The sequence below is a fragment of the Chinchilla lanigera genome, unplaced genomic scaffold, assembly GCF_000276665.1.
Source record: "Chinchilla lanigera isolate Chin_1 unplaced genomic scaffold, ChiLan1.0 scaffold00005, whole genome shotgun sequence".
Classification (NCBI taxonomy): Eukaryota; Metazoa; Chordata; class Mammalia; order Rodentia; family Chinchillidae; genus Chinchilla; species Chinchilla lanigera.
The window spans coordinates 2,863,576-2,886,560 of record NW_004955406.1 but is presented as its reverse complement, the minus strand read 5'-3'; the positions used below and the strand labels follow the sequence as shown (position 1 = coordinate 2,886,560).

At 39.3% G+C, this 22,985-nt stretch overlaps 1 protein-coding gene across 3 annotated transcripts in view; it reads left to right on the top strand.

Annotated features, from left to right (window-relative positions):
• Kcnk2 (potassium channel, two pore domain subfamily K, member 2) overlaps positions 1–22,985 on the top strand; it is a 181,830-nt gene that overhangs the window by 88,762 nt on the left and 70,083 nt on the right. For 2 of the 3 annotated variants that reach the window (XM_005374716.2, XM_005374715.2), the window contains exon 3: positions 6,728–6,845. The exons of the other annotated variant lie outside the window; for it this stretch is intronic. In XM_005374716.2, the coding sequence (XP_005374773.1) occupies positions 6,728–6,845 (118 nt within the window). The remainder of the gene's footprint in view (positions 1–6,727; positions 6,846–22,985) is intronic. 3 annotated transcript variants of the gene reach the window in all.

Sequence of the window (22,985 nt, the reverse complement as noted above, 5' to 3'; positions counted from 1 at the left end):
TTTTTTGGTTTTTCTCCGGTACCGGGAACCGAACTCACGACCTTGCGCTTGCCAGGCAGGCGCTTTTGCCGCTGAGCTAAATCCCCAGCCCCCCATGTAAGATTTAACTTAAACTAGTACATAGATATTCTTCCCTGAAGATTGTCAGCAAGATCAGCACAGATTGATTTGCTATTAACTTGCTGCATATGGAAATGAACTTCAATTCTGCAGTAATGGATATCACACTGCAGTGGTTTCTTGTATGTTATTACACAGTGTTCATTGAAACACAAGTGGCATTCTTTTGAATGCTGATATTAAATTGCCATTTTGTAGGCTAAAAATGCTCAGATATTAGCAGTTTTATGTGGTTTAACCAGCATTATCATTGGCTTCAAGCTGCTCCTGCAATGTTCTCAAAGAGAAAATGCTGATGTAATGTGGTTTTTGATGAAGTCATTTGCTCCCTTGGTGGGTTTTCAAAGATAAGCGACACTCTGAAGGAAATGCTATCTCATGCAAGGAACCCTATGGCTACCTTGCTTTAGTTTCCACAGTGTCTTGATAGACTGAAAGAGGATGGGTCTGACCCCCAGGCTATATTCCCATCTATGTGAAGGGTGACTCATGGGAGGGTTTTGTGTGTGAGTTCAGGTAAAACCACATGCCCCTACCCATTGGCAGAACCTAGTTTGTTATATGTAATGGTACAAGAAGTGGCCCTAGTGAATAAGACCATCACTGTCATTAGAGGAGCCATTTTTTGAATAAGTGGTGTCCATAGGTAGCATTCAGGAAAATATGTCCCTTAAGCTTTAAAAAGCTTAAGAAATAGGCAAGCCACTGTGGGCCTTCAGGGGTTCAAGCATGCCCATTGAGGTTGCCTAGCCTCCATCCATGCTGGGGGTGATTCTGAGCCTGGAAGATTAGAGTCTATCTTGAGATACTCTCTGGCTTGATTAACAGGACCTTTCAAAGTACTTTACATCATCTGGAACTAGGTAATCATAGTGTTGACACATGGCCAGAGATTAAAAATGAGACACATGAGGATCCCACAGCCTCTGCCAACAGTACCCATACATAACTGTGTTATCAATGGGTAATGACTACTTTTGTGCCCTGACCATAAATCCTGATGATACCTACCATTACCTTTTCTCTAAGCCCTTTAGCAATGACAACATCATTTATTACTTTGCTTTTCTCAGCATGCATTCTTCAAGTTTTTCCAAATAACCTTGCTTACAGGATAGAGGTGGTCAGATAAAGTGTTGTACATGTGTGATTTGATTTCTTCTCTAAAGACTAGCCTCCTCTTAAAGTGACAGTAGTGCATGCAGGAAAATAGTCATAAAGAAAGATCTACAATTACACATAACAGAAATTTGGCAGGAGATGGCTTGTATTACACTTTGAGGGAGTGTACAATGGTACAGCTGTCAGTATAACTGTAACTGAATTTGGCCATTGTAGTAATTTATTGGAAATAAATTTACCTCCATTTTTTAAGGAGAAGAAAACATGAGGATGTTCTTAAGCATTCAATTAGAAGAAGTCTTTGAACCAGTTACGCAGGCATCACTGATGTAACCTAATTTGTTGCTGACACCTTGTACCTACAGTACAGAATTTTTCATATTACTTAAAAGGTTCACATTATTAATGTGTCCCAACTTGTAGGATTACAGATCTAGTAGTGTATTTTACTAGACAGGCACTCTGACCAGCTGAGCCACGGGGCCCTCTGTTGTAGTAGTGTATTTTAGTGAAGTCTTGATTATGGTATTAATAAAAGGAATTTATAGAGAGCATCCAGAAGATTCTGTATGAAGGAATATGAGAATCTAAGTATAGGGGAGAGGAAGAGAAAAATCAGAAGTTCAGTGTCACATGCTCTAACAACAATATGGTCTTTAGGTCTTCTGGAGGTTGCTTAATTTCTTCTAATTTTTCCTTTCATGAAAAAGCTACCTAATCTGGTACTTTGTAACACATGAACAGTTATTCTTTGGCACTGAACACATGGGTCCATCTTCCTGACTGTCAGATATTTCCTTGAACTCCCAAGTCGGGGCCTGTCTGACATAACTACCTAGCCGTGTATCTTTTCCATGTTCGGAGTTCAAGCTGACGACAGTTCAACCAGATGACACTGAGACATCAGTGTTCTACAATTCAGGAAAGCACAGATTGATGGAACTCTGTGCACTTGGATTCTAAAGTCACCATTGTCATGGAAACCAAAATGTTCTGCAATTACCTTTTCTAGTAACTATCTTCATCATCTCTATGCATATATGCTTCTTGGAGCTCCGTTTCCTAAGTTTAAGGCAATATTTTTAATCAGAACCAATGTATTCCACTTATTTTCCTTATCACATTCTGTGGTTATCTATAAACTAAAGAGGATGACTAAGTCTGAATCCAATCAAGATTACCTTTTACTATTTGTGGGCTTAAGTTTGAAAACCCTTCCTCCATCGATGCTTGAAGTAATGACATACTAGGATTCTGTGCATTGAGTTACACATTCTCTCTGTCTTAACCAGAACGATTCAACTTACTCCTAAATTTTCAACATATGCTGGTTTTCCACAAAAGTTGATTTTAACAGAAAAGTGAATTTTATTATCCATTAACTGATCGCGTTAGCCACATAATATAGCACATGCAGAAACAGTTTTCACGAAGGTGTTTGTTAAGTGCTCTGTTGACCAGAATGAATGATGACTGAGTGTCTCTTAGATTGGTGTCCTTGCGTAAGGAACGGCATCCAGTTTCCTGTGGATGTTGATCAAGAGACTTTTTACAGAAACTTAAAAGAAATTTACAAGACTTGGAGAAAGACCTCATAGTAGACTCATTCTCCCAATGATCTGACATATTTTTAGCTCAATCTCAAGCCTCTGTTTCAATAATCACAGCTTTGTGATAGCTATTTACAGCCCACACATTGCCAGACACTACTGTTTCTGATTATAGCTTTACATTTGCTTCTTTTGAATTTAAATAATTTGTGGACCTTATCCAAGTGTCTGACTGAGTGTCATTGTGCCTGGTGATCAACGAGGAAAAGAATGAAACAAAATTATGGTGCTTGTCCTGAATGCTATGTTAAATCAATTACTGGAGGTGTAAGCTTGCTCCACTCAATAAAATAATTCATTTTCTTTAATTGAGTGAAATCTAAAAACTTGCCTTACCTTCTCTCATCTGTATCATTCACAATTTATTGTTGCTTCCAGACTGCCTAGCACCATACACTGGTAACTATTTTTGAATAAATTCAGTGTATTGAAGAAATGTCTATAATATGTAAAAGTACATTTTCTATGCAATTTTACTCTAATTTTTTTCTTTTCTGATTCTTCCTGGAAGTTTTAGTGTTTGCTGGGAGTTACAAATCTGGAGTTCCTAGTGCTTGTGCCTACAGTGTTAGTGGACCCAGGAATGAGTGTGGTGTCACCAGGCCTGCTATGTGTGAGGCTGTTCCGTCCAGAGCAATATGGTGACAACAGGACTGTCCTAAGCAGGTTTCTATTTGGTTTTAGGATGTCCCAACTTTTTGTTAGTGACATAGCCCATGAAGTCACAGGGGTTAGAGCTTATGAACCAGGAGCTTTTTCCTTGATTTCATGCTAAAATAGAATTATTTTTATCTTCTTACATCCCTCGTATGGTTATTGGTATTTTAAAATATTTTCCTGTGACATTTTTGGAGTTTTAGACTTTTAAAAGTTTTATTTATCCTTTTTATTTGCTTGCTTTCATAATGTATTTAATTAAATGCCATCTTCTGGACAATAGTGTATATAATTATAAAGCACTAAAACCAGTGAAGATTTTACATGATAAAAAACAAAGAACCCACTGTCGTTCTTGTTTAGCATTGTTCAAGAAGTGCTGGAAATACAATAAGGGATGAAAAGTAATAACACAGGTATTGAAAGATGGGGAGGTAAAATGTAATTGTTTGTAATTTGCTCGCTTACTTTGGTTTTCCAGTTAGGAAACAAAATCAAACATAAAAAGAGAAAAATTCAGTATTTAGCAGTGATTCTTAAAATATGGTTCCCAAGATCCTCACAGAGGTTTGAAAGGTCAAAGCTGTTTTCTTAATTGTATGTAGGTATTTCTGTCGTTTCTACTTGTTTTTATGAGTGGAGAGTGAAGTTTTCTGGGGACTCTGCAATATGCTTCCCTAATGAATTGAATAGAAGCGTATATTAAGACACAGCTTTTTTCTAGTAAGCCAGGCAATACTTTTACATGAATTAATAAAACCATTTTAAATATTAAAATTTCAAACACATAGCAAATGTTATTGATTCAAATAAATGAGAGCTCTGTGATTTCATCAGTAAATTTTGAGATGGTTTTCAGATAAAAATTTGAGGACTGGTGCAAAGAATAAGCAATATATATATGTGTATGTATGTACTTTAACAGTAATAAACATGAAATATATATCATTCTGTACTGTAGATTCTTACTATATTTTTTTAGTGGTAAGTTTGATTATAATAAAACTTTTTCCTTTTTAAATTAATTTATAGATTTCATGTATTTTCAATATATCATATTTAAAATTTGAAATATTTAGCATATTTCAGTGGAAATATGATAAACTTATGGACATGAAAATTTTTGCAAATTTTAACTGAATGAGTATAAAGTTTATTCAAGAAGAGAGTAGTAAGTGCAAAGAACATGTTTTCAAAGAATAATGGATATCTGTCTTATCTGTTATTAAAATTTATAATAGAAGTCAGATGAAAAGAACTATCTTGAAACTGTTATTGTGTACTGTGCATACGTGTATACATACATGTGTCTATGTGCATTTATCATAGGATAAAGGAAACACTGGTGTCTAGTATTACCATAAAAGATATATAAATGAATTTATTTCTAATCAGTTGTGTAATGATAAAATGTGATTGATATTAGAGGTACTGCTAAGCATTCATAAATTGTTAGGATGCAGGTGTAAACAGAAAACCTTCTTGGATAGATGTTTGCTATCATACATCAATCAAGTGCTTTGAAATACTCCTATTCTTTAATGTAGAAAATTTATTTCTGGCTATCTCTCCTGAGGAAATGTTCAAAAATGAGAAAATATTTTTACACAAATCTGTCTACAGGATGTTTTATAATAAGGCAAATTTTGCAAAAATGTATGTATCTATAATTTGGTCCATGATTAAGTAAATATCATAGTGGCAAAAAAATTTGATATGATATATATATATTTTTGCGGGGGGAGTTTGAGACAGGGTCTCGCTATGTAGTTCAAGCTGGCCTCAGACTCACAGTGATCCTCCTGCCTCAGCCTCCCAAGTCCTGGGATTACAGGCCAGCACCACTGTGCCTGTTCTGGAATATTTGTAAGACGAGGATGCATTTCGTACAATTGAACAATATAACAATAGAGAATACAATATTCATAGATCCAACTGTGAAAAAATATATCAAACTACTAGGACTCTGCATCTTAAAACATTAACAGTGGTTATCTCTGGATTCTGGAATTATAGATAATTTATTTCTTTAATGCCTTTCTGTATTTTCAACTAAGGAACATATATCACTAGAAATGAAAGCAGTACAATTCAGTGGACTTTACAGACAACTATTGAGGTTGTAATTCATATATTGAGACAAGTTGGACAGCTGTTGTAAGGATGAGGTTTGAAATGAGATCGAAATTCCTTGCAGTGCTTGGTTACCTGCTCTCTTCCGTGTGCTGTCATTTCCGTGGGTGGTACCTCCATCTTCAGAGCTCACTTGTTTACTGTCTATTTGCTCGTAAGCTATGTAGCTTTTCTGGATCTTTGATTTCCTTACCTATCAAAGGATACCCTTCCCAATTTTGAATCCTGGAAGTGGAATAATAAAGATGTGTAAAGCATGCCTTTCCAGCACAGATATCTTTTGTCTGTTTGTTTCTCTTCTACTATATGTTTCCTTCTAAAGCATTCGCTTTCCATTTGTGCTTCTGCGTCTTTTCCTTTACCTCCCAAGATTTGCGGACTGGGGAAGGATTTTAAGGTCACTCTTTTGTTCACCCCTTAGTACTGCTCGAGGCAGCATCCAGCCCTGCGGTGCCTGTGTGCCTGCGGCTCATTGCGGTAGACTCTGTAAGAAACTGCAGAAATTCAAGGGCTCGGTGTAACTGGACCGACTTCCACTTAGCAGTGACTTGCTACTGTCTTTTTTCTTTTCGCCTTAGCCTGTTTTGTGGGACTTTTTGCCATATGCTGTCTACAATTACAGATAACTCAGGCCTGGATGCGTATATTTAACATTTGAAATGATATGAGATTGGGAAATACATTTTCCAGTGAAGTATCATGTATTGTTTATGACAACTTTAATTTACAATCAGGTATTTTAATCTGTAACTAGTCTGAGGTGCTTAGTGGAAAATACTGTTATATTTAGTTGTCAATTCAAATGTCGCTAAATACATGAATGGATGGTGATGTGCATGCATATTGGTACAATATCAGAACACTTACACAGATTATTTACTTGATATCAAATGTCAATATCTTAGTATTTAACTGCTATCAAATTTTACAGTATAAAGTTTTAATCTGTGTGTACATTTTAATTAGAAAGGCAAAACCTGAGAAGTGATTCTCTGTCTACTTTGTCATTTCTGGGGTGGGATTTCTGGGGTGGGATGCCTCTGTGTGATTGATGTATACTGATAAATCTCTTTTTAAACTTGCAGCAAATAGTGGCAGCAATAAATGCAGGGATTATACCCTTAGGAAACACCTCCAATCAAATCAGTCACTGGGATTTGGGAAGCTCCTTCTTCTTTGCTGGCACTGTTATTACAACCATAGGTAGGAGACAACTTCCTTTGTGTTTTATTTTGGTATAGTTTGCAACTTAGAATTCATTTGTTTGAAAATTTTTATACAGTTGCTCAAAATGGTCGACTTAAGGTAGAAAACTAGACTATAACAAATTGATCTTCAAAATAGGCTTTACAAGTTTGATCTGAGGACTCATAGAAATGAATTAGTTATTTCCAAATACTGAGGAGGTTTGAAACATATATGAAAGTCTGAGCAACACAGTGGTCGTTTGACGGATACCCAGAGATATTAGGACTGGCTTGAACTGATGATTTCTTTGAGCAGATAGTTTTTAACTTTTTTGTGACTTTGTTTCTTAGTGTTACTATATTTCAACATTATTTTCACAAAGTTCTTATTTGATATCATATTTTCCAATTTGTAGATTTTAACTCTACATTTCAACAGGCTCTGTGTGTTGTTATATGGCTATGTACTGTGTTGACTTCAAAGTGTGTTTTTATATGTTATATTTTCCCCACAGCAAAACATATAAAAAGTTAACACAGCACTATAACAATTACAGAAAGCCCGGCAGTTGAGGTCTTTGATGTTTCACTTGCTCACGTTGTGCGTTATGTTAAAAGGGCCACATCGTAGAACTTGCTCTCAGTTTTGAGCTTGGTGATGCATATGTTCAAGATTTTGCAGCAGCAGACAGGGTATGTGTAGATGTCCCTCATGTTAATCAATCTTTCAGTGTCCAGGCTCTATCTAGAGGCTGGAAATACTTCATATTCTGTGAGATGTGGGAAGGCTGATAGCTTTTCTGTTCATGGAAGGAGGTGAATTTTAAGAAAGAGAAGAAATTTACAGCTATGAGTGAATTTCAGGTGGAAGAAAATATCAGTGCAAAGGGGAGTTTTCCCTTCCACATATACTGGCAATAAGATTTTCTGGTATAGAACCGATCTCTGGTTATGGGGTGAATTAAGATTCTGAAAGGCTCAGTTTTATTCTTTAATGCCATCCACAAATTACAAAGAGGGTAACATTTTCAGATCTGTTTTATATTGAAGTCCTCAGGGAGAGAAAATAGAGTATGGGTGAATTCTTGCTCAGGTATTTGTATTGTCCTGTAATTATATGAATGCATGTAGCATCTCTGCGTTGCATCACTTGCCAGCAAAATGAGTACCTTAGCCTGCTGGATTGTACCTTTGTTAGGAGGTCAGGAAACAGTGTTTACTTGTCCATTTCCATCAGCTGGGTCAAATGTTGTGTGGCTGTGAAAATGTGGAAGGAGGGCAACCTTGATTTCTGACCATAATAACAGGTTAAGTTCAAGGCTTAGACATGTTGGCCATTTCTACCCTGGAAATAACTACTTATTGTGTAAACTACTTAGAATTTGCACAGGGAAAAAAATCTCACAGACCGAGTGAGAATGGTTTGCTGCTCCCCAATGAAAACTCTGAAGGCCAGGTTATAACTTATCATGACCTTTTCTAAATTATTTTGCAACAGACTAGGTCATTATACGGACTTACTGTTGCATCTTATGTTTATAAACAGTCTCATTTTTGAATTCCCCAACTCAGTAACTTTTATGGACATGTACATCAATGCATGAAAAAATAAACAATTATTACCAGCTTCACCCCAAATTATAGCCATTAAATACTATAGCCAATTATTTAGGTAGCTGCCTAGATCTCCTGCTCTCTCATCTCAGTATTTAGGCTTAGGTGGCTTATGTAATTCTGAGTCACCCACATGCAGACCTTTTACTTCATGGTCTTTTTACTCCTAAGTCAAGGTCATCTCCTTCGACCTTGACCTAGATTATGAATGAGGACAGGGTGAAAATTTTGGCTTTTTTCCAAAGTGTGCATTTGACATCCTAATTATGATTACATCAATTTAAAGTATAATTTTTAATGTTGATAATGATACTAATTATGAGCTTTGCAGTGTATCCAGTATCAGCAGTCATAGAAGTTGGAACCTGTTGTACTAGCTACATTGTGTTGACCATTTTAAAAAGTACAATTAGATAGAGTTTTGGAAAATGCAATGTAGTGGCTTTTTTGTAGGGTACCTACTATATAGACTGTGACATGGAGCTAGACTGGTCAGCGTTGTCCTAGGTTTTCTATTCCATCTTATCAGTTTGTCTAAGAACCATGCAACCATGCAGTCATGACTCTTACTATTCATTGGACATGTTCCCAAGGAAGTTTAGTTGTACAAGTTAGCCTATTACAGTTCAAGACATAATTTTAGGCAGTCACTTCATAGACCTACATGTTCTTTCTAACGTTGTGTCCTTCCAAACTTTTCACAACTTCCGTTCCACAATTACACTGACTGAAAGGTGTCTTTGAGCTCCTTTCTTGTGTACCCTGCTTGTGTGCACCAGCCAGTCCCGCCACCCCTGATTTTGAGGTGGGTCCATTGTGCAGCTGCTGTGCACCTTCAACTGCCACCGTTTCAGTCCAAGCCAGTAACATCTTACGTCAGTGTCATTGCAGAAACCTGCTCGGAACTCTTCTGTAGTTTCCAACTCAGACACCAAAAGCCACTGTCCCTGGACTGTCTCCCTAGTAAAATGCAAATTCTACAAGGTTAAGTTGTGGTTATTTGAATTTTTGTGTATCTTCTATGCCTGACACATAGTGAACATTCAATAATTATGCTTCAAATTAAAAATAAACATTCTAAGTGGCATGAGCTGAGGAATATTGACTATTAACACTAAGTTGATACGTATTATACTAACTTCTTAACTCATTAAACAGGTTTCTTCAACAGCTTATTTGCTAATCAGTTTGTTTAACAAATAATAAAAGAAAACTATTGCTCTGCTGCTATAAAAAAATCAAAGATAAATTTCTTGACCTTAAGTTGCACATAGATCCACTGGGGATACCAGCAGGCAGACATTCACAGTGCAGACTACAGGTGCTGTGAGCTAGGAGCATGTAGTGGGCATGTACGGGGTGGTACTTCACGTAGGTGTCAAGGAGTGAGGATGGAGCAAGGGACACTCCTTTCTTTAGAAGTGTTGTCCTAATTGAGACTGGAAAGAGATGAGTGAGTTACCCTGTGGACACAGGTGTAGAGGGAGTATTTTGGGCATCTAGAGCTCAGGTGGAGAAGGTGAAGGGTGAGAAACAATGCTGTGGGTTGTCTGTGATTGTTGTAGTTAAAGGGATCTATCCTCAGGATGGTGTAGATCAGCATCATTAGAAACAACTCCTGTTAGATCCTAACTACTTTTGCCACCTCTTGGAGAAGAAGGAAGTAAGGACACATTCCCTGCTTGCAGTCTCATATTGGAGATAAAATTTTCACGTGTGGCTGGACGTGGTAGAAAACGCTTAAAATCACAGCTCCTGTACTTGGGAGGCCAGAGCAGGATGATCAGAAGTTTGAGGCCAGCAAGTTAGTGAGATCCTGTCTTAATATAATAAAAAGGGATAGAGATACAGCTCAGCACTCCTGGGTTCCATTCCCAGTGCTGTGCTTGCCTGTGCGCATGCTCGCGTGCACACACACACACACACACACACACACAGCTTATGGAAATGAAATAACTGGAGAACAACAAGAAATCTGTCCAGATGAACGCTGCACAGAACAATGCTGTAAGTGCTGTAAGAACTGAGAAGGAAGGACAGTACGTGAGAACAGGGCTTGGGAGGTGAGGCCGCAGTGAAGTTGGAGTTGAGCTGTGCTCTGAAGAAAGCACTATGCAAGCTGGGGAAGGGAAACTGCCTCACAGTCTGGGGCACGACTAAATGAAAATACCAAGTAGTAATTATCTTGATTTATTTTGGGGATAGAAAAGCATTTGAGTAAACGAAGGAGTTGTTTAAAGGGATAGTGGGCAGTTTTATGGGATGATTTAGATGGGAAAGTGTGGTTGAATATAATTTGGCCTTTGAGGATTTTGTTCTACTGTAATAAAACAGAGTATGGTTTTTCGGGGGCAAGTGAAATGGAAGGTGAGCAGTGATGACGTTAGATGTGTCTGCCAGGAAGAGGGTAAGCAGGAACCCAGAGCTCATCTGAGAGGGCAGTCAGGACGCCGCAGCTGTGACCCGGCAGGCCAAGAAGGAGGTGAGGGCACATGCCAGGGTGACGGCAGCTGGTGCGGAAGGAAGCAAGTAAGACAAAATGCTGAAAGAATGAGACGCTGAACCAAGCAGACTGGTGACTAATCTGACTAATCAGATGAAGAGAGGGGAGTCCGGATGTTGAAAGTCAAAGGAATATTTAGGCAGCACACTTGTAATTCTCAGAGAGTGCTAGTCGGGCCTGTTAGAAAAGAGCTAAGCTTTTACATGTGATGTCATTTTAGGAAGCTCTGTAATAGAAGTTTGGCCCTTCAACTTTTACTTGCCAGACTGGGAACACAAGATGGTTACGCTCTCTCCTTGAGTTTGCGTTAGGGTCCAAAAAAAGACCAATGACCAATCAGAACGTGAATAAACAGATCCCACATGAGCGCAATAAATACCACCGAAGAAACTCCTGTGCGGTAACTGAGAGAAACCAGGGCAGGGCGTGGGAGGTGTTCTGAAGAGGCGGAGGCAAGCACTCTCTGAGGACGTGACATTTCATCTGAAACCTGAAGGGTGACAAGAAATCAGCTTAGGAGAGACAAGTGGAAAGACGAGTTCAGTGAGAGGGCGCAGCACGGGGGCCGCTCCTGCCGGGTGATGGGGGATGCAGGTGAGGCTGGGGGCCTGCCCTGGAGGCAGGGCTTAGGGAAGAAGTGAGGCTGGCAGGAGAAGCAGGAGCTGGTGCCCCTGGGACTCAGTAGGTCGTGCACGGTAATGTCCTAAAATCAGTGGGAAGCTGCCATGAGGTCTAAGCAGACAAGAGCAGCGCTGGGACCTCAGAGGGCAAAAGCAGAAGCAGGAGGACCAAGGAGAAGTATGGTGGGAATTCGAGGGTTTGAATCCCCAAGGCACTGTGTGGAGAGCCGGGCCATGAAGGCGTGGCCAGGTTGTGAGGCTCCGCCATCTTTTGTGGATAGTACTGTTGGGAGAGTGGATGCAGGGGAAGGTGGGCGGGAGGGCTCGGGGGTTCTGGATGGAGGGCGGAGCTGGCTGCCATCCTCTCCCTCTCTCTTGCGCGCCCTCCTGCCCTTCCACCTCCTGCAGGTGGGCAGCAGGGTGAGCAAGCCCTCACCAGATTCCCAGCGGATGCCTGTGCCACACGCTCTGACTCCCCAGCCTCCACACCTCAGAACCAAGTAGATTCCTACCGTTATAAATCACCGGGCCAGTGGAACTCTGTTACAGCAACCCAAAAAGGACTAAGATGTACAATTAGATATATATATGATCTTTGTCAAAGGTTCCTGGCACAGAATTCTTAACATCCTTAGTCTTTGCTGAGTGCTGAGAATGTTTTTCACTATCCATAATGAGCCCCTTTCAGCCACACCTAAGTTTGTGATGCCTAGCAGACCCTTGGATAGTTTCTTGATGGGATGTTGGCCAGAAGAAAGGTCTTAGTCTATTTTTCTGCTGCTACAACAGAATACCACAGGTCGGGTAATTTCTAAACAACAGAAGCTTACTTGGTGGTGGCTCTGGGGCCTGCAGAGTCCAGGATTGAGCAGCTGCATCTGGTGAGGCCTTCGTGCTGTGTCCTTTCCTGGCAGAAGGTGAAAGACAAGAGAACGCGAGGAGGAGGAGAAGGGAGAGCGAGTAAAAGCAGCCCCATCCATCCTGGAACCAGGAGCCCATTGACAATGTGACGACATTCACCCATGTGTGGGAGCATGACCTGGTCACCGCTGAAGGGTCCCACTGCTCAACACTGATGCATTGGGGATGGGGTGACCAACACATGAGCACTGTGAGCTGCAGTGAGACCCACTCCCAGGCCTCCAGGGAAGGAGGAGTAGCCAGAGGTTAAGCTCAATCAGCAACCGCCATTGATCTAATAAGGGACACTTATTTAATGAGTCCTGCCTGAAATACCTCTAACAGGGTTCAGAGAGCTGGTGGCTTGGCAAATCCACTGAAGCAGTAGGAGGGTGGCATGCCAGTGCCAGGAGAGGGGATGGAAAATGGAAGATTCCTAGCACCCCTCTTGCCCATACATCTGTGCATAACTATATCTCTCTTCTGTCTGTTCTTGAGCAGTAAATCAATGTCAGCAAGCACAGTGCCTTCCTGTGTTCTGTGCATCCATCTTGGGAACCACACAGCCCGCAGAGGGCTGTGAGAAGCTCCGAATTTGCACTTGACTGGGCAGAGTGTGGGCAGCCTGAGCTGTTGGGATCTGACATGGCATCTGACATGGAGGCAGTTTGGTGGGACTGAGCCCCAACCTGTAGGTCCGGGCTCCCACAAAATGGAATTGAGTTACTGGACACGCGGTGTGAGAGAGTCAAGGAACTGGGTGGCGGGAAAACTTAACAAGGATGCCACTGTGTTAATCTCTATGGGAGAAGATGTTGAACTGAACTGAGGGTGGCAGTGAGGAAGGTGGACAGAGGCAACAGAGAGATTTAAAAAATGTTTACCGATGGAGATAAACTATCTCTTAGAAAAGGACCTTTCAGGGTTAGTGTCTGAGTGACTTACTGGGGTTGATATTTTAAGTTATTTTTAAAGCTCTTAAGTCATTAACCTTTAAGAAATGCAGTTGGCAAAAATTACACATAGTGGACAACTATATTTGATTTGGAGTTCAGTTTAAAGATTAGAAGAAAATTAAGATAATTTTATTACTTGAGGGCATTAGAGTTATAATTAATAGAAGTATGTGTTATATTAACATAATTACAACAATGTCTCCATCTGTGCTTATATATAATGAATATAATTGGATACAATTTTAATTAAAATAATAAAATTTTCCCCAGTGGAAAGTAAACTAGAGTGCTGAGAGTAAGATTTTCCTCAGGGTGTCAGTCACTGCTCCTGATCTCTGAGTGCCAGAACTCACGGAGCAGGGACTCACTGTGGTCTGCAGAGACTGTGATGGGAGGACATTCCTGCGAAGTCTGAATGGAAAGTATTTCCTCAGAGTAACAATTCTCAAGTTACAGACAACTGTTATTTTCTGCCACTTGAGTGCTGCAATTAAATTAAGCTATGTGGTTTATTTCTTCTTCTTCTTTTTTTTCTATGGTTTTTTTGAGACAGGATTTTGCTATACAGGTCAGGCTGGCCTTGAACTCACTTTGTAGCCCAGGCTGGGCTTAAACTCACAGCAATCCTCCTGCCTCAGCCTCCTGAGTGCTGGGATTGCAGGTATGCACCACTGCACTGGGCTCTCAATTTGCTTTTACCTAGACTGAATTGCTAAAGCTATTACCATGATTGCAGGGTGCCAGCAAACTTACATTTCACCAGTTTGGACTAATGTTTGATTAGCAAAAAACTATGAAAAACATTAAAGATTTGGAATAATTTTGAGAAGCAATTCTAGAGAAAAAGCAATGTATCTTGGAAGTACAGGCCGCGTTGAAAACTATAAAGCCCTAGGCTTGCTATTGGCAAGAAATCTTAAGTGGCTTTTCTTGAACAGGTGGAGGGAAGGAGGCAGGAAGGGGACAGGGAAGTAGAGAGAATTAAGATGTATTGCGTACAGGTACCAACTCCCCATGTGGAATGTCATCATCATGTACTGCAAACATGCTTTAACAAAAGCAAAAATTGAAAAAAGTAGTAAGTACCTTTCCTGTTGAATGTTGTAGCAAACTGTAACTCAGACTGGTGAGGAAAAATTCCAAGTGATTTTTCTTCAGCTTTGTGACCATAGAAGTGGCCTAAGCTGAAAGTGAGTGGGATTGAAGTCCTGGTGTGGAATTTGACAATGCTCATTTCCCCTGGGGATGAGTCCCTGCTGCTTTGGGTGTTGAGTGCTAGCTCAATTAATTTGCCATTCTCTGAACTCGGTGGTATTTCACTGGTCTCTTAGAGAACTGTGTGTTGAATGTTAGAAGTCCTCCTTCAATGAAAATTAAGTTTTTTTCAGGCAATTTAAAGGTACTTGTGCAAGGTGACTTCCAGTTCACCTTGTATTTGAATTTTGCTTTATACAGCTTGTTAAAGAAGATGATTATTTTTTAAAAATACACAAGTCTGGTGTCGTGTAATTTAAATACAGAAGTTGAAACTGAATTGTTTTGAGTCTTTGATTCTCTGTTATTCTTCCTAGGCACTTAAATTATTGAAAATAGAACTCAATGCAAGATGTTAACATACGCGCCTAACATTCAAAATCTGCATTCAGGTTTATTCATTCCCAAGTTAACACTCATCTGACACAGAGTAATGTCTATGAATTGTAGTTAAGTTTGTGGAGTACAGATTTATACTGGATGTGTAAGAAAGCTGAAATATTGCCTAAGTCATATTGTAGATCCCTAAGCAATAATGAAATAGATCAGTCATCTGCTCTTCTCTTGGCATTTCTGTGTTACACCAAGCAACAAGATGTTTAAATCAGGCACCCTATACTCACAGTGCTGGGCAGGTTGAAAAGGGATTTGGGAACATTAGGGTTATAATTTTCCCAGGAGTTAAGGCTTTTTATCCCTTTTGTAACAGGAGAATGCAGGCCAGTATAGCATAGATCTAACAGAAATTCCAGCAGAGGGGAGCTAGTCACTGGGCATTATCATTATAGTCCCCATATCATAGGCATATTAAGTTAGGAATTGCTTATACTCTGAAACAAAACACACTTGCCTATATTTCTGGATAGTTTTGAAAAGCATACCGTAACATATTCTTGACTTTTTTTTTTTTTTTTTTTTTTGGTTTTTCTCCGGTACCGGGAACCGAACTCACGACCTTGCGCTTGCCAGTCAGGCGCTTTTGCCGCTGAGCTAAATCCCCAGCCCCACCGTAACATATTCTTAATCTCCTGTAAAGCAATCACTGTCAGCTGCTCTGATCTTGAGATTACCCCAAAAATGGAAGTTAAGCAAATGGCATGCCCTGAATAAATAATCTATTCTTCCTCACCTTTCTCTCTGCCTAGTCTCTGAAAGTAGTGCTGTTTGTCTGAGATTATAGATCTGGCAGAGCATCTGACTGACGAGCAGATAGACAGGTACTATTCTGAATGTGCTTAAAAGTAGGTGAGATGACTTTGAGAAAAATATGTTTTGTAAGTGTTTCAAGTGTTTCTTTCGATAAGGGAGGAATGTGGTAATAACATTTGTCCCAGCCCATCTACTTGCAGTTAGCAGTTAGGTACATATTCGCTTTTTTCCCGATTCGGTTTTTCCCTGGGATTTTTTAGACTTGCACAATCTGACTCTTGGAAAATTGGCATTGTCATGTGGTACTGTAAATGCTACGTGATGTTTACGAAAGAAGGACCTGTGCCAGATGAGCCTCATGTTTAACTACTGTGGTTGACGTGCACGTACAGTACATGGCAGATCTGAGCCGTTAACTCTACAAGGAAAGGAATTCCATGCAGCCCACTCCAGGCCTAGTGTAATATATGGATGAACAATAATTACATGAACAAAATGAAAGTCACAGGTCACCAAAAAGTTCACATTAATTACTAATATTAATCTCTTTCCCCTTCCACCTTTAGTTTTTTTAAAAAAACAAAATCCATCCACAAGTGGGTAGGTTGCTGTCATGTCATTCTAGTCCTGCCTAGGACTGGATTTCCCTTGGGGAAGATGCTTAAGAAAGAATGCAGTTACTGAAGGCAAGCAGCAAGGGAAGGAAAAAGCAAAGAAGGAAGTAGAGGGGAAAAAATGAACTGTTCTCCCCTCACGCTCTGTCTGCTACACACAGAACTCTTTGAACCCCAGCTGTGTGGGGTCTTAGCACAGACTAAGCACCTCTGGCAAACACCAGCAGATCGCCTCTCTTCCGACCCATGAGAGTGGGCACTGTCTGTCTGTAGTTAGCAACACATCGAACCACTTAAGGACTCAGACCTACAATGCTCATTTCAGAGTCTCCTCCCTTAGTCCTTGTCTCCTGCACCTCTGACCTGCCCCGTCTAACTTGAGGTTCCCACGACTCCCTCCTTGGGAACGATCACTTGCTGGGGCTGCTCATAGAGCTCAGGGAAACGGTGTACTTACCCTTACCAGTTTATCAGAAAAGAAACTACAAAAGACACAGAGCTGTGCTTAAGAGGCACCCAGGGCCAATGACACAGTGAGGACATGGAGTTTCCCTGCTTTTTGGGAACGCTGTTGTCTGGGCAGCTCCATGCACAAGAGGAGCCACTCTGAACTCCCTAGTCCTTGGAGTTTGGGAATTTTTTTAATGGAAGAGGCTGCACCATGTTGGTGTGATGGATTGTTATCCGCACCCCCAGCTCCTCTGCCTTTCACAGAAGATGCGCATGGGGCTGAAAACTCCAAGTCTCTAACCACAGTTCATCTTTGCGGTAACCAGTTCCTATTTAGGAGCCTCCTAAAGCCCTTTCGTTGGCGTTGCCCTGTCACCCCGGAACTTCAAGGGATGAGGAGCTCTGTATCAGGAACCAGAGTCAAAGGCCAAGTATTAGAACACAAGGTTCTCCAGGCAGGCACTTATGCCACTGAGCTATATCCCTGGCCGCTGAACACAAGATTCTCCTAGCTTGAGAAATTACAAAGTTTTAGAAAAGAGTTCTGTGCCATGACCCAGGGACAAAGACCTAAGTACATATTTCTTCTTCTAGGTCGCAGTATTATGAGGGGTGTACACTAACTCATAATCATTCAAGTCGCAACTATTTAAAGAGTGGATGTTTTAATAGATGATTTCGGTGGTACTTTTGGGCAACTTAACAAAACTATGTTTTAATTTTACTTGATGCCAGAAAAGGATTGTAAACATGACATAGTTAATACTGTATCACTACAAAATGTGCCAAATGTATTCACACTGACTAGTTTTACTCCTCACATGGCTTAAAATAAAAATGTTTGTAGTTTTTTTTTAAAGAGTAGCAGTAGAAAGAGCGTTAGATTTCATTTCAGAAACTCTATATTAAGTGTTTAGGCCTTGAGACTAGCTAGGGTTGTATCTTTGAACAAATAACAGCTGTGTTATCCTTTAAATTTTCATTTGTCCAATGGGGCCAGTATTTCTCATAATCAGGGCTGTGGTGAAAGTTACATAAGATTACATATGTGAAAATAATTCCATTAGAGTAAGCCAATATTTTTATATATTTATTTATATCACTAATAGTTACAAATAAAGAAATGCATTTAAAGCTTTAATCCATGTATCTTAATTCTTATAATCAGATAATGTTTTCTCCTCACATAATGTAAAATTAAATTATTTTAATTGTATTTTGAATATATAAGGTTCAGCCTTAAAATACAGTGCTATAGAAGACTAGGCTAATTTTTTCACTTATTATTTAATATTTTGACTTAATGAAAGGTGCCCACCTATTGTTTTAATAATATATAGATAATGCAAAATGTGAGCATCAAAATAACGTGTAATATGTCTTGGAGCCACTGCTATTAGCTGAGTCTGATAAAAGTCAATATCACTACAAAATCTATTTTTTCTATAATTTTATAGTTTATGCCTCTATACCAAGATACACTATTTTCTGTGACCATCTCCTGCATTTTGGTGATTTTACAAAGGAAACTATTTCTGGCTATATCAAATGTCCAGCGAGGGTAGACAGGGCCTCTCTCCTTGCCTTTAATGCTCCCCGTCTCAGGGTCTGTCCCCCAGCGTGGTCGCTGTGGCTTAGGGAAGAGAACAGAGTATATTACATACTGATTAATTAAGCTTCATATGTCATTTTCCCTTGTGACACTGGCCATACCAACTCTGGAGCCTGTGTGGGGAAATGCAGTCCTACTGTGTGCACAGAGGAACCAGGGTATTTGGTGGCAGCCTCAATGACGTGTATAATCTCTTTTAAAACAAATCCACTAATTGAATCGTCTCCTTTAATCTTATTTGACATTCAAACTCATTATAAGAAAATACATTTTGTATTTTAATTTGCTTTTTCAGACTATGCCCCATTGACTCTGTTACTGCATGAGGATTTTAAAAAATATTTTTCTCATATAATATTGATTCCTATGGTATTATTTGGGAGAGTCTGTCCCACAAGGGCCTTCCTAAATAGTAGTTTTCTTTTTTATCAGTGAAACTGTCTAAAAATAAAAATTAAAAGGGACATGTAAGGTCCTTATAGCTTTCTGGCAAATATTTTGCTGTTCTGGTGATACTATGTAGAGATTCCATATATAGCTTTATAGCACTTACTAAGGTCAAAACCATTATGACCAAAATGTTCAGAATACTCGGAAAAAAACCACTTAGCTCAATGTATTGTGTAGAAGCAAAATAGTGCAAGGATCACCAAGCATGGCCCGTGGGCAAAACCCAGCTTGGCCCCTCTTCTTTGTAATTATTAAGATGTAGGATATAGCCGCACCCATTTGTATTTGAATTCACCTTGGCAGCCCTCATTCTGTGCTCAGCAGTTCCAATAGAGACTATAAAGCAAGACTGTTGGCTTCCAAAGCTGAAAATATGCATATCTGACAGTTTATACAAAGTAATTGCCAGTCCCTGGACTAAAGGAAAGAAAGGTGAGGGTCAGGAAAATACTAAGATTTATAAACAGAAGACCTGAATTTGAATCCTGACCCTAACATGTATTCACTGTGGGATTTGACCAGAGCACTGAACTCTTCTGAGTTGTTTTCTTCCTGTGCATAGTCTAAATGACTTTTAAATAGAGGATTAGTAATAATTGCACTTGAAATCTCATGCGGTTTTATGGAAATGCAAAGGATAATGTATTTAGTGATCTTTCATAAGCTATTGTGCAAATAAAATTCATCATTTAAAAAACACACTGCATCTCTCCTGCTCTCCTCATTGCTCCATAAAGGCTGAAGTAAGGCTTAATTTCTGTAAACCTCTGGGAGGTGTAGTACCTGCAAATGCATCAAGGGTCTGTAATCTTGCTTCTCAAGGAGAGGTCCACAGTGTAAATCAGATTCTCAAAAGAGGTCATAATTCATGAAACTATGAACTCAAATAATTTCAGTCTTCATTTTCAGACTCACCAAAAGTGTAATTTTTGCGACACTTCAAAAAGTGAGAGAAAAACCCGCAGTACAAACACAGTAGCCACGTGCTCATGTAGATGGCAGCAGCACCCCCGGCTGCCTCCAGAGCTGAGTCCTGGGCTCATAAGGAAACCGGAACGTGCTTTTCTAAACATAAGAGAATCTGGTTCTGAGGCTTAGCTGTGAGCAGCGGTGTAGCATCAGGTATTTTCAGTTCTTCCCCACTCCTTCAGATTCTGAGTAGTTTTATATACGCGTGATGAGAAATGTTATCTCTTAGAAAACTAGAGTGTCACCAACCTCCATATATGCCTTTCTGGGCTCAAATAAAATGGCACTTTGGAAAGAAATTTCAAAGAAATGAAATCTAAGTGGCAGAGGAAGTCAGTATATTCTGTGGGGCTTATATCATGGGCTAGAAATCATAAATTTATGACAATCAAAAGGGGTTGTTCTGATAAAGACACTGTTGGATAATAGGGGAGAGAAAAGAAATAGCGCGGACCTGATTGTAAATCACACTTCATTAACTTTGGATCTTTTCAGAATATTTCCTGGTTGATGTTTTCAAATGTTTGCTGAGATTTCGAGGATGTACATTGCTATCTGCCTTTAAGATTCACAGAAACTCTAGGAAGGAGATAGAAATTCAGGCAACTCAAGATATATGCCCCACAGAAAACAAATGTTCTCTACTTGGCAAAATTGGGCATTAAAATAATGAGGAATTAGTGATACGCTCACTTAAAATGTTTTCCATTTAAAAATTAATAAGGAGTATAGGCATGTAACTAAACAGATAAAAAACAATAGACAACATACAGAATATAGAATGACAGGAAGTTGCTTCCTCTACTGATCGGAGTCTCTCACCCGCTACAGTCACTGTGCCTATTTCTTTTCACCCTTGAAGCCATTTGTGTGGACATACACATGAATGCATTCATACTTGCGTATGTATGTCTGCAATAATTTAATTGTGTTCCCTTACTACACACGTGAAATGTGTTCTGTATCTTGCTAGTGCCATGTAATGTCTTGAAAATATTTTCCTATCTTTCCTGAAGATTTGCTTTATTGTTTTAGGAACAATATTTAGGAAGGCCCATGTGGGACAGAATCTCCCAAAATAATACCATAGGAGTCAATATTATATAAGAATAATTTAGAATGTGACATATTTAAGAATATGGCATAATTTCTTTAGTCCCCTATCGATGAGCATTTGTTGCCTGCCACCACAAATGGGGTTGCTTTGGATATTTTAATTCTATGTATAATTTGTTTTCCTTCCAGTACCACTTTTGAACAGTTCTTTTCCTATGCTCATTTCTAAGAATCATGATTGTGATTTTTATTTATCAAATTGCCCATATAGATTGATTTTTTCTCGTATATATTGTAAGGTGATTCATATAAAGTTGAAAAAAATGATAAAAAAGGAAATGGGGCTGTATTTCCTTATGGTGATTTTCTTATGTCGGCTTAACATCACTGCTGTCATACCTTAATCAGCACCTTCTAGAGCTAGTTAACCTGCCAGCATGCATGATCTTTATAGGTGTTATAAATGTGAGCTTGTTGGTGTGAGATATCTGCTGTTGAATGACTTTTTCAGCTTTCAAAATAAAAATAAAACAATGATAGCTCATTTAACATGAACTTCAAAGATATAGAAAGCCATTGTTTAATTCCTTGTCCTTTATAATGCCTACTAGTTATATTGTATTATCTTTACAAAAAGTGTGTTGTATTATTCTGTGGGTAAGGTAATTCTGTTATGTAAATTGTTCTATCATCCCATTGAAGATTCAGCATGTGTCCCTCAAACTGTGGGTAAACAGTGGTGTGCACCATATATTTATCTTGTTTTTCTGTAGATTTGTCTCACAGTTAGTTTATATTCTCCTCAAGTACTTTTTAAATGAAGGTGCGTGGGACTAGTAAATATTTGCCTACTTACAAGTGGCTTTCTCTTGCTTTCATACATGAAATAATTTAGTTTGGTATAAAATTCTGGGATCAGTTTTTCTTGTTTGTAAATATTTCTGTGTTGTGTTTTGACTTTTACTAATATGTAGAAGCTAGCTTAATATTCCATTCTTTATTAGTGACTTGTTTTCTGAACAATTGCCTTTTTCATTTTTAAAAGACATTTCCTTTTAACCTTTGTCTGTTTCAATTAGTTGTTCTTAGGAAATGTTTTAATGGTATTTTTGTTTTTTCCACCTTTATGATTCTGTTTTTCCACATTCAACACCTCTGGCAATTTTATGGTGTTGCTTCATTCTCAGTTCTATCATTTGCCTCTTAGGATTCTTTCTACCTTTATTTGCTCTACAATTCTGGGAAACATTTTGTGTTTGTAAGCCGTGCATTGATTAGAATTTCTGCCGTTTCTATTCTGAATGCAGATTTTAATTTTGCATTTACATATTCAGTTTCTCTTTCCATCTTCTATTAGCTTACTCATCTCCCTTTTTTATTCATTTTGTCTTTAAACCTTAGTGATGTCATTTTTTGTTGGCTTTCATCTCTGATTTATAGATATGATGACTTTTTCTTAGTGGTGACTTGCAGGCATGCGCATGTTCCTGCAGTGTGCCATTTTTTTAGAGGCATTCCCTTCGGAATCCCTCATTGATTCAGCAAGTAAGTATTTATTACTCTAATGCTTGTGAAGCAGTTTCTAGATGGTTGGACAGAGCAGCCTTTAAACACTGGTGGCGCCCTTCCTGGATTGCCCTTAAACATCCTGTGCCTCAGTGTGAGTACATTGGAAAACAGCTTTCCAGTGTGTGACTTTGGGAATTAACTGAGGACATAGACCCAAAAAAGTGCATACATTTACTGCAGTTCCTGGTTCAGAGTTGATTCTCTGCCTTGAGTTCCTTCTCCACATCTTTTCAGGTCAAATATTTCCAGTCAGAGTGAGGGGTGGACTGTCCTCCCACCATCTCCTCTCAGCTCCAGGCAGGCAGCACAGGCCCTGCTGTCCGAGGGGAGCTGTGGCAAAGCAGATGTAGACAGCAAAGGAATTTCTCCCACAATGCTGGGATCCCCCTTGGGCAAGGTGCAATCAATAAAAAGATTACTAGCGTATGATCACCAACAGT